This window comes from Zerene cesonia, chromosome 14 (genome assembly GCF_012273895.1).
Source record: "Zerene cesonia ecotype Mississippi chromosome 14, Zerene_cesonia_1.1, whole genome shotgun sequence".
Lineage (NCBI taxonomy): Eukaryota > Metazoa > Arthropoda > Insecta > Lepidoptera > Pieridae > Zerene > Zerene cesonia.
Window position 1 is genome coordinate 7,125,707 of NC_052115.1, and position 12,071 is coordinate 7,137,777.

The 12,071-nt window shown below is 32.1% G+C and overlaps 2 protein-coding genes across 2 annotated transcripts in view; both read left to right on the forward strand.

Moving 5' to 3' along the window:
• Nucleotides 1-5,103, forward strand: part of LOC119831945 (ionotropic receptor 75a-like) — a 9,303-nt gene extending 4,200 nt beyond the window's left edge. The window contains exons 5-12 of the mRNA XM_038355515.1: nucleotides 139-311; nucleotides 646-872; nucleotides 1,465-1,564; nucleotides 2,111-2,289; nucleotides 3,066-3,173; nucleotides 3,499-3,665; nucleotides 4,152-4,349; nucleotides 5,052-5,103. Coding sequence (XP_038211443.1) covers nucleotides 139-311; nucleotides 646-872; nucleotides 1,465-1,564; nucleotides 2,111-2,289; nucleotides 3,066-3,173; nucleotides 3,499-3,665; nucleotides 4,152-4,349; nucleotides 5,052-5,103 — 1,204 coding nt within the window. The remainder of the gene's footprint in view (nucleotides 1-138; nucleotides 312-645; nucleotides 873-1,464; nucleotides 1,565-2,110; nucleotides 2,290-3,065; nucleotides 3,174-3,498; nucleotides 3,666-4,151; nucleotides 4,350-5,051) is intronic.
• Nucleotides 5,104-5,876: 773 nt separating this feature from the next.
• LOC119831946 (ionotropic receptor 75a-like) lies at nucleotides 5,877-11,661 on the forward strand. The gene is made up of 11 exons (XM_038355516.1): nucleotides 5,877-6,015; nucleotides 6,380-6,522; nucleotides 6,840-7,008; nucleotides 7,499-7,685; nucleotides 8,053-8,222; nucleotides 8,691-8,920; nucleotides 9,374-9,473; nucleotides 9,860-10,038; nucleotides 10,573-10,677; nucleotides 11,075-11,241; nucleotides 11,445-11,661. The coding sequence occupies exons 1-11, from the start codon at nucleotides 5,877-5,879 to the stop codon at nucleotides 11,659-11,661; spliced, it is 1,806 nt and encodes a 601-aa protein (XP_038211444.1).
• The last annotated feature ends 410 nt before the right edge of the window (nucleotides 11,662-12,071 follow it).

Consider the following 12,071-nt stretch of genomic DNA (forward strand, 5'->3'; position numbering starts at 1 on the left):
AATGACAGATTCGAAATTCAAATGTAATATTTTTTTATAATTAAGTGTAACAGTATTTATGGCCAGACTAAGTATGTCCTAAGTACCTATGTGATACATGAGAATCCAAAAAAGAGCAAAATATTTTAATTATGCTAGATATCTTCATCAAGACTCTATAACCAAGATGAGTTACATGGTCGTAAAGATATGCTTTGAAATGTTAAACGCAACGGAAAAACTACTGTTTACACACACTTGGGGTTATAAGGACAAGAACGGTAACTGGCAAGGAATTGTCGATCATCTCTTGAAGAAAGAAGCAGATCTAGGTGAGCCATTATAATTATGATTAGCTACCTATGACAGTGTTTGGACAGGTATTGTTACTTTTTATTCTCATTTGTTTTACATTAGGAAACAATTTGTACAAAATTTAACTCTTAGAAAACACGGTCATTAAGTGCTTGCTTCGCTTTGCCTATCCGTTTGGTAAATGATGCGTAGACAGATCAATGTTTCTCGTTCCCGAAATAAAAATATGCAGTTAACATTTTATATTTTTCATACAAGGTTTTTCTGATATTTCAAAGATCATGTTATAAAACATACTGCATATTATACTGTGATATACTCACACCTACAATAAACGCTTCATATCTTCAGGTACCCTCACAATTTTCACCCAAGAACGTATGAAGGTCATCGACTACATAGCCATGGTGGGGTCTACGGCTGTTCGTTTTGTATTCAGAGAACCTCCCCTAGCACTCCTGCAGAATATCTTCACCCTTCCATTCACTGGCGCGGTGTGGGTCGCGATCTTTGTGTGTGTTTTGAGTTGTGCTCTCTTTTTGTATATCACTTCGAAGTGGGAAGCTACTGTTGGTATGGTAAGTTTTATTGTATCCATTTACCTTCATATGAAAAATATTAAGTTAGGCCTGTGAAAAGTCGCAATCAAAATACATAAGTTGAAAGAGAAGATGTCAATCATTAAGAGCATTTTATATTCGGTCTACCTCTTTAAAATAATGGCACAGAGTCGATATTAAAATTTGTCATATGTTTAATGTGGGAGATAAGCACGCTTCGCCATAAATTGGGTCAGCTCGCACTGTGGAAGTACCAGTGTTTCGGACGGTGTGTGAAGACCGGAGGCGCATGTACTGTTCGTCACCCTTTCCAGTCCATTCCTTCTTTTCAGTCATCAATCAGCGCATTCAAAGAGGCACTACCATTGCGAATGTGGTGATCGCTTACTATCAGGCGAACCACCAGCTCAGTTGCCCGCTATGACGAACAAAAATATCAATTTTTATAAACTTGTAATACTTAAATATGCGTATTTAGCTGAATACGATTTTCGAAAATGTTGATGAAGTCTTTATTAGGTATACAATTTTTTGATGATGTGTACTCGTATATTATGTATAAGTTACTTACTGTACCTATTTTTCAAGAATGAATTTGAACTGATTCTAGCATCCAATGCAGCTAAATGGTTCCTGGGCAGATGTTTTGATATTGATAATTGGAGCTGTCCTTCAACAGGGATGCACTTTAGAGCCAAGATATGCAGCAGGCTAGTACTATTATTACAATAAACTATGGGCCACGTAAAATAACAATGAATCATCATTGTCTTGAAAATAATAGTGTCTATGATTAAAATTAAATCATTTGTTATAGTAATAACATACCCATACACAATTATATCGTGAAATAGTCATTTAATAGATATTTGATGCATACAAATAGTTTTCTATCAAATCCTTTCATAATATCTTGTGAAAGCTTAATGTAATCTTGGAACATCTTGACGTTTTAGGGAGATACACTTCATATAATCTGTTCCTTATGCAAGCTCGCCAAATTCCGAAATATCGTAATCAATATTCGAACTTCATCGTGTGTTTCTTGCTCTTCACGCAAAAACTGCTGAATCGATTGCAACGAAATTTAGTACGTAGATAGCTGAACAACTGGAATAACATATAAGCAATTTTTATCCCGATATTCTTACGGGATACGGACTTATGCCGGTCAAACCGCGGGGCGCAGTTAGTACATCATAAAGCGTTTTTAACTTTAAAAATAAATAATAAACTTCAAATTATCTTCCTTACAGGTAGATGTGTCACGCTCCTTCTGTTCTTAGCCCTAACAATCCTTTACTCAGCCTACTGTGCGAACATTGTGGTACTACTCCGAGCACCGAGCTCGTCAGTCAGAAGCCTTCCGGATTTGCTTAACTCCCCTCTGAAACTTGGTGCCAGCGACTTTGAATACAATCGGTATTTCTTTAAGGTGATTAATGTAAATAATTATACTGTTAAGCTTAAGAAATCTCCAGCTGGTTTATTAATCTGTTAAAATAACATTGCTTGTTAATTTCCTCAATTTTTTTTATTTTAGAAGTCAACGTCACTACAAGCGACAATGTGCCTCTAGTACCATTTATTTATAATTTCAATAGAGTTATTTAGCATTGCATTTGCCTAGAAACAAATTAACAAATACAAACATATACAATTTAACCAATATTGAAGTAACCTTATGTAAAATATTTCATTAGTAAACAACATAGTCAAACGTATAAACCATTGAAAACAAAGTAATTCACAATAATCGTTATTTGTTAATATTTGATTTTCCTCAATAAGTTATCCGAATACATTAAACACTATGTTTCACGATTTATGACGTAAAATGTAGGAATTTATTAAATAATAATCAATAAATTCTTAGTAAGCCTCGAACAATGTTTTTTACAAGGACATAGCTTTAGCCATGTTTCTAGTTGGAATTATAAATTCATAATTCCTAAGTTTAAATTCAATTTAAAAATCAAATTCAAATTATTGTCGCCTAGTTATGGGAATATTAAAGAAACTATTTCGAATGCTTGTAGCTAGTGCCGGTGGCAGATACCTGCTAATTCATAAGATATTTACTTGTATATATAGCTAGGAATAATAATTATCTTGTGCTTAATACAAAAACATATGGATAAACAAAGTTATTTAATTGTAACATATAACATACTGCCTACTATAGACGTAACAAATGCTTTATTTCCACAGAAACTGAATGATCCAATCAGAAAAGCAATCTATGACAAGAAGATAGCTCCCAAAGGGAAGAAACCTAACTTCTACAGCATGAAGGAAGGCGTGGAGAAAATTAGAAAGGTTAGGGTCAATAACACAAACATGTTTTCGTCTATATCGAATATTGTACGTGTTATTATAACTTAGATGAGTTGGAGTAATATTTATTGTTAAAAGTATGAAACAGAATAAATAATATGCTTTTGCATTATTGGAATAAACCGTACGTCTTATAATTTTTTAAATTTTTATTGAAGTTTATATAATTATCTTTGATGTTCAAATGACGACCCTTATCAATATTGTCATTACTGATGAAGAAGTTTGCTCTCATAGTAACAATTACATACATTTTTTACATTATTTTCATCTTCACACCGAAATATAAGTGAGGGATTGGTTTTAGGGTCTTTTCGCATTTCACATGGAATTGAACCCAGGGTACAGGCTGATACAGGAAACCTACCAAGAGGAAGAAAAGTGCGACCTGGTTGAAATTGATTACATTAACGAAATTGATCCGTGGGTGCCCGGTCAAAAGAGATCCCCGTATAAGGACTTATTTAAAATCAAGTAAGTTATTTATTGCATTAGCATTTTATCTTTTCATATAAATATAAAATAGGTAATTAATTTAAATCTTATTTAATAAAAGCAAAGTACCTACTTTATACACTTTTCAGTTGGTTAAATAACTAAAGAAAGTTATTTAACAATTTTTTATCTTATCTTTTTTATAGGAGAGTGAAGACTATTATTTTCAGGTGGCTTATTTATTTGAATTTTTTGTTACTTGTTATAATAATAAAAACATAATTTCTATATACAAATTTTGTACCTACACTTTATGAGCCTATTGAATGTAAAATTGATATTGGAAAAGAGAAACTATAGATTTTTTTACCGGCTCTTCTCTGTAGAAACTGCTTTCCGAACCGGTGGTAAATGTTACAATGTTATAACCGTGTTACGACGATTCAAAAGTGCTTCTATGAGAAGTCTAATTAAAACATAAATTGAGTTTGAGTTTGATAACATAACTTTTTATATTGTGATCAGCTTCATCAAAATCCGCGAAACTGGCATCCAATCGAACATCCACCATCGCCTACATGTAGGCAAGCCTCGTTGCTCCGGTTCGATCTCTGCTTTCAGCAGTGTTGGCATTACTGACATGTATCCAGCTATAATAGCCACGCTGTATGGGATGCTGCTAGCCCCTGCTGTGCTTGTCCTTGAGATCATGTATAAGAGATTGTGAGTTGATGTACCTTATTTTGAAGTCTTGTCTTTTGTACTTGAGTGTTAAAATGTTCTTTAACATACATTTACACACTATCATAACAAAACAAATAATATATTAGAGGCTGATTATAAAACTAATTATAAAAACACCTTTAGAAATTACAATAGAACATGGACTATTAGCTATTTAAATAATAACTTACACATATCACGGGTATAACATCACAGGTGGCCGAGAGGCTAGGCGTTGCTACGGTTAGGCAAGAAACGCAGGTTCGAATCCTGCCTCGTGATCAAATTTTTTCTATTCTTCCAAAATTTCTCAACTTACACATTTTAATAATATTAATAGGAATTAGGATTATTTTAACAAAATATACAATAGTGACATTGCCGTTGAAATACAATTATTTACAACGGAGGATCGTACAACAGTCAAAAAAGAAGAAAAAATAAAGGTGCTATATATATGTATGGCCAAGATTTAACGTTTCCGTAATTCATTGAAGTTTAATTCTTTTGTCAAAGTATAAAACAAAGTATCTTTCCAAGTAACATGTCCACCTGTTCCATCGTCTGTGTGCCTGTATATGTATGTAATGTATATATGTGTAATGTAATACTTTTATATTTAAACATAAGCAACATATTTCTATGGGTTTTATTATATATATCATGTATTCATTCATTTTTTCTTGTCATTTTTTCTTTCAGGATGGTGGTAAGGCAGAATAAATTAGCAAAAAGCATAGAGTTTTCAACATAAATCTATTACGTTTAATTTAAGGTAAGTAGATGTTGTGACAAAAAATTAGAAGATATCTGATACCAAATTTGTGTAACTTTCTGATTTATTATATATAACGAAGCAAGCAATTCAATGCACCGCGATAAATTTCGATGGCATTGCCAAGAAATTAATTTCTGTTGTATGTATCATTATTGTATAAAACGAAATAAAGCTTAAATCTTAAACATAATATTACAAACAACAAAGGTACCGATTATTCCTATAATTGTATTTGTTATGTAAACCAACATTATAGGATTCGTTCAATTAATTACCCCTAATTTCGATAGAAAGCGTTTGTTCCGTGAACACAAGCTTAATACTGTGGAATCGTTTGGGAGAATTGTAATTTTAGCATAATTTACTTAGTAGCAGAATACTAAGTAAACAAGTGTTTTTACTTCAATACAAGAAAATCATTGAGTAATACTACACAGTAATTGAGTTTTAATCGAAATAAATATTCATTGGAAATAATTTTGTTTTATTGTAACGTAGATCCTTTCACGTTCTGCTAATATCAACGTCTTAAAATAAATCTCAACCATGACATTAAGTAACAAACAGACATGTATCCCTAATTTTATCGGTATTTTGATTATTAAATAATGTAAATGCAAATATGAGCTTTCGTATAATGCGAGGGTTAGCACTAATTATTTAGCTCAAATATTAACTAAGGAAGTGGGTTTATAAGGCGCTCCTAAAATACAAATTTTATTTGCCTACGAGTGCTTGAGAGAAGCATTATGAAACCATTTATTTTATGGATTTTACTACATAACACCGTTTTTGGTCGAGATGACTTTATATTTGGTTTTATCAAAGATTACATACGAAATGAATTGGCCCCGACTGTCTTGGCTTATGATTTATGTTGGAATGAGGGTAAGTTTAGAAAATATAAATAATAGCGAATCACTTAGTTTATGTGGAATAAATTAATGACTCTTGAGTCATTAAATATAGGTGTGAAAATCACAAGAACTACGCGACTAGAGCGGCGAGCTACGTTAGTAACATATTTTAAATATAATTTGTTTATTTCATGACCCTAATCTTAAGAAATACTGGACAGATTTTAATAATTCCCTCACTCTTGTTCACCACCCAACATATATCACGGACGAAACCGAAGCGGTCTGCTAGTCAAATAAAAATTAACACGCCCAAACATAAAAAAAAGAAATTGACAAGTAAAATAAGTTTAAAAGATTTTGTATTCTAAGCACGTTTTATACACTTCTTGCAGAAAAACAAATAAGCTTATATCGCTTACTTTCTGAAGATGGAGTCAGAATATCATCAAAATTAGATGGTAATAGTAAACTACTTGATCAAAATTTATTATTTCTCGTCGATTTAAATTGTCCTGCCGCTGAAAATGCATTCAATGTAAGAACACGTTTTCTTAACTTTTATATTTATTAGATACTTTTTGCTTATAAATAAAATAAATAATAGTACAGTATTATATACCTTTTACTAATAGTGCACTTATATTACATTGAAAGAAACTTGTAAATAGGTATAATAATTCAAAAGAGATAGAGAAACCATGAGTCTCGAGAAATATGATTAGTGATATATTTATAAAACAAAAACGAATCTGACTTTCGCTTACTTTCTTAAACTAGGAGAAAATTAGTCGCATTAAAACATAATTATTTATTAGTTGCGTTTATTAACTGTTTGAATATATATAACAATAGATAACAGACCAGTTTCGATCTCCATACCGCTGGCTGGTTATTTATGATAACACCAGGAATGTGGGAAATGATAAAAGGATAATTGATCAACTATGGAACTTGCCACTTTTAACTGACAGTGATTTTGTTTTGGCCCAAAGAAAGGGCAACGCGCTGTCTCTTATTGAATGTAAGTTTACTCCGATAATAGGAGGAATTCATGAAATAAGAAGTAGATCGTAATAGAATCTTACAAGATTAACAGTTTACTGTTGAGAGACTAACTAACTTTATCAAAGACTAGCTGAGTCCCGCGGTTTTACCCGCGGAGGTTGGATAAAAAATTGCCTATGTGTTATTCCAGTTGTCCAGCTATCTACGTGTCATATTTCATTGCCATCGGTTCAGTAGTTTATGCGTGAAAGGGTAACAAACACACACATGAGTAGGAAAGGATACTGTAATATAAAAAATTATGCATTAGTCAATTATCTAACATTTTAAGTAAAGTCAAATAACTACAATAATTTTTCTTTTTAATATATCTAATGTACATAATATTATAAATCGGGATTGTGTGTGTGTTTAAGTAAATATTACAATTATAATACTATGTATCTATCGTATTATTATTACTTATACTAGCACTAAATATTGATAATATTTTCCCATAATTATAGTACACAAGCCATCCCCAAGCGGCCCTACATACTCTAATCCTAGAGGCTTCTACAATGGTACTCTTATTGATACCAGACCTCGCAGGGAAATGTATTGGAGACGGCGCGACCTTATGGGACACCCCCTCACTATGTCCAACGTCATTCAGGATAGTAACACTACAATACATCATTTGGAGGATCGCTTGTAAGATGAGAAATATTTTGTATTATTTCGGCAACTAAACGTAGCAAAATTAATTATCTATGGTCAATTTAACTTCGTTTTATCCAATCTGGCAATATCTATTCCCATTTTTTTTCTTCATTTAGTTCTAAATGTTAGAGACTTATAGAAATGTAGTGAATGATTAATTATTATTATTTGTTCATTCATTTTCTTCCTTTTTTGATCACTAGTTATGTAAACTCAAATTAATTTTTACAACTTTTCAATTAGACTTCTTATAGAAGCACTTTATTGTACCCCTTCTAGACACGTCTAAGCTGTCTCATACGTCTATTCGTAAAACTATAAATAACTATCACACAGTACATACTAATCGACATTTTAGAAAACTGCATCACGATCCAATAACGAAGTTATGCTGGATACACGTTAGTACCGCGTTTGGAATGTTGAACGCCACGGCCCGATACGTGTTCAGTTACAGATGGGGCTATATTAAGGACGGCCAGTGGTCGGGAATGATCAATGATCTTAGGACTGGAAGGGCTGATATAGGTAATTTGTATACTGTAGATCCATGAACGCTGGGCTGTAATATTTATGTAGACCTATGTATTTTCAACAAGGAAGTTAACACGAATGTGATGTGTGTTTTTAATAGAAGTTAGAAATTTCAGGGAGTCTAGCAATTCTAAAGACAACACAAGCAAATTGCATTTAAATTTGAAACAAAGAAGTCGTTCTTGAGTTAGCCTTAAGAACGCGTCTTTTTTATGATTAATTCGATGTAACTGCCGTTGTTCTCATTATAATTAAATCTCAAATGTATAGACAATACTTAAAGTCACTTAAATGCTTTTGTCATTTCTATGTTCTATTAGTTATTTGAAATTTTATCTCATATATACATCAAAAATATTCATGAAGATCAATCTAGCTCGATCTGATTGTAAGCATCAGTTTCTCATTTGAAGAAAAGAAGACAAGATAATGTACTGCTTATTTTAGAAGGAATTCTTTCAGGTACTAACTGCGTACCAAACTCGAAACGTCTCGAAGTGGTGGTTTTTACTGATTCGATAGGACAGTTTGAAGTGAAATTCATTTTCCGTCAACCGCCCTTATCGTATGTGGCTAATATATTCGCATTACCTTTCTCGAATTCAGTCTGGATTGCCATTGCGTTATCTATTTTGGTTTCCACAGCTGCTATTTACGTTGCTAGTAGATGGGAAATAAAGAGATTGGGTTTTGTGAGTATTAGACTATTATATTATTATCATCCAATGACTTTACGTACGTAAGTACCTAGCATATGGTAGTATGTTTTTCATCCCGCGCCGTAAAACTTAAAATCCATGTTTCGGTCTTTACGGCACATAATAGGTGTGTTACTTTTAAGAAACAAGAATAAAATATCGCCAAGAAGAATACTGTATCTTTTATTAATATAAAGCTGAGTTTATTGGTTTGAACGCCCTAATTTCAGGAAATACAGTACCTATTTAAAAAAAATATTTTACCGTTCGATATCCCTAATTGCTATATGCTATAAATTTTCTATGGACCGGTAAATAAAAAAAAATAATGATAAAAACAAGTCATATCGTGGATTTGTGTTTCTAGCCCATATAGCAGCTTTGATATAAAAAAAATTGTGTTAAACCACAGATAACAAAATACTCTACAAGTAGTTAAACTTACAGAATCCAACTCAGCTTGATGGAAGCGTCGCAGATGCTTTGCTGTTAACAATGAGTGCTATGAGCCAACAAGGATGCTCCAAAGAACCGAAGGGGCTATCAGGTCGAGTCTGAATTACTTTAAATTAATCGTATTCCGTCTCTCGTGTTTCTCACAATTTCTTTAATATATATTAGATAATATAAAAATTAGTTACAGTCTTTAAAAATATGAACATAAACTTTAAACACTTTCTTTTTGGAGAGTAACAATGTCAATTCATTAAATATAGACACAATATTTATTAAATATTATCTTTAATTCGGTATGTATCATTACCATTTATCCAGTAGTGTAATTAATATAATAAAATTACTCGCTATTATTTCTTAACATTTCATATTAAATGCTTCATCTGTTTATGTATAAATAAAAAATATATTAAATCAATAAATAATACATGATCTTTGAAATCTGGATGCAAATAATATGATTAACTAAAATAACAGGTCGCATAATGCTGTGGGTGATATTCGCTGCTCTCATGGCGCTGTATGCAGCATATGCTGCGCATATCGTGGTGCTTCTACAGGCTCCATCTTCATCTATACGGACGTTGGAGCAATTGGAACAATCTGGAATGACCCTTGGCGCCATTGATACGGATTATAACCGCTTCGTATTCAGGGTTATGATTCGTTAATAAAATATTGATTGTTTTAAATATATTTATAATTTATATATTTTAAAATATGCAAATATGTATGATTTATACTACAAACACCTTTGACCGCTCCTTGGTACAGTGATTAACGCGTGAGCGTAGAACCGAGGGTCCTGGGTTCAATTTTCGGTGGGGACGCACAAAAAAAAAATATGTCTCGGTCTAGCAGGACACAGAAGGCTGATCACCTACTTGTCCTTAAAGAAAAATCGATCAGTGAAACAGATGTACATCATCTGCCCCATACACCACTAGGGGACACGGGACTTCACTTATACTACAAACACCCGTATCGGTTAGATCACTTTATAGCAATAAGACCGACTTTCGGGCACTCGTAATTTTATTCTGTTTTTATTATGTTATATCTTTAAATATTTTGGGATTGTACAATAAACTGAAATGAACAATCAAACGCCGTACAGATACGGCTTATTATCAATGTACCTATATCTTATAGTCACATGCATACTGAGCAATTTATTTGCATTTTTGCAGATGTTCAAAGATCCAGTTAAACAAGCGATATTCAAAAAGGTTGAACCAGCTAAGGGAAAATCGCATTATTATAGTCTCAATGAGGGTGTAAAAAAGATTAGACAAGTAAGAATTATCGAAATCTTATCTTTTTGTTGAAAAACCACGGAGGTTTAGAAACAAAAAAGACAGACGAATGGCGAACTTCTGTCGTTTTTTGGGAATATCGTTAAAATAAAAGAAAATAATATATTGTGTACTACTGTGAAACCCATCGAGCAATATATTTTTTATTCTTTACCCGCTATGTGTAAAAAAATGTAAAATGTAAAATTTTATACATTGAAGATAGGTATTTAGAAGGAAAGAAAGTTTAAGTACCCATACTACATGTATGCTATTTTTTATTGTTTGCCATTATTACTTAATTCAAATTAATATTTTATTTGCAGCTTACAAAACGCTTCTTTTTCGTGGTTTTGTTTAAAATATATATATGTTGTATATCAAGCTCATTTTTTAGGGACTCTTCGCATACCATTCCATCCTTGAACCAGTCTACAGGCGCGTAGAAGAAACTTTTTTGGAAACCGAGAAATGCGATCTCATGGAGATTGATTATATGAATGCACGCCATCCCTTTGTACCAATTTATAAAAACTCACCTTATTTAGAACTTCTCAGAGTCGCGTTGGTATCTATTTATGCCATAATTTGTGTTTTTGTTTGAAATTTTAGAAATTCCCGCCTTACTTAACTAATATTCTTTTAAACAATTAACCTGCTTGAATACAAAACTTTTTGAAATTATTTTTTTTTTTTGTCATTTTATACTGTTACAAGTTAAAAAAACCGATGTAGATAACACTGTATTATAAAATGTTTTATTTCAGATTAAAGCGCATACGAGAGTCTGGTATTCAATCTGCACTACATCGCCGTTTACAAGTACCGAAACCAAAGTGTTCCGATAAAATTTCATCGTTTAGTAGTGTTGGCCTTTTAAACCTGCGGCCCGTGTTGTGTTTTATGTTATATGGCATAGTGTTATCCATTTTTATCGCTGTCCTTGAAAATATCATACATAAATTGTTAGTAATTTTTAGCTGATGACTAAACGTTTGGAATTTTTTTTTTCAAGCTCATTACTTAATAGACATATTTTTATACTTGACATTTACATAAAATCAAGACATTTCCTAAATTCTGAGGTGTATTTAATTTTTTAGGGCCTGGCACGGACGTCAGAAGATTATTATTACACGCTAAGTTGAATTTGAGTAATGAGTATGAACCCACATCAACAGTAACAGCTCGAATAATACTATTTAGTAACTAATTTTAAATGGTTTCATAGTATTTAATATAAAGTCCCAAGTACTTCAGAATAAAAAAAATACCAAACTATAGACTTTTATTTATTTGGTTTCATTTATATTAAGCTGTACTACTGAGTTATTTAAACTAACCCAAAGTAACAATAGGAAATTGCAATAAAGTTATGAAAGCGACAAAAAAAT

Excerpts from the sequence above, each read along its gene's own strand:
- LOC119831946 (XM_038355516.1), top strand. The coding sequence starts at position 5,877 with ATGAAACCATTTATTTTATGGATTTTACTACATAACACCGTTTTTGGT. Across the intron at positions 8,921-9,373 it reads AAATAAAGAGATTGGGTTTT|AATCCAACTCAGCTTGATGG; the intron begins GTGAGTATTAGA and ends TTAAACTTACAG. Across the intron at positions 11,242-11,444 it reads TTAGAACTTCTCAGAGTCGC|ATTAAAGCGCATACGAGAGT; the intron begins GTTGGTATCTAT and ends GTTTTATTTCAG.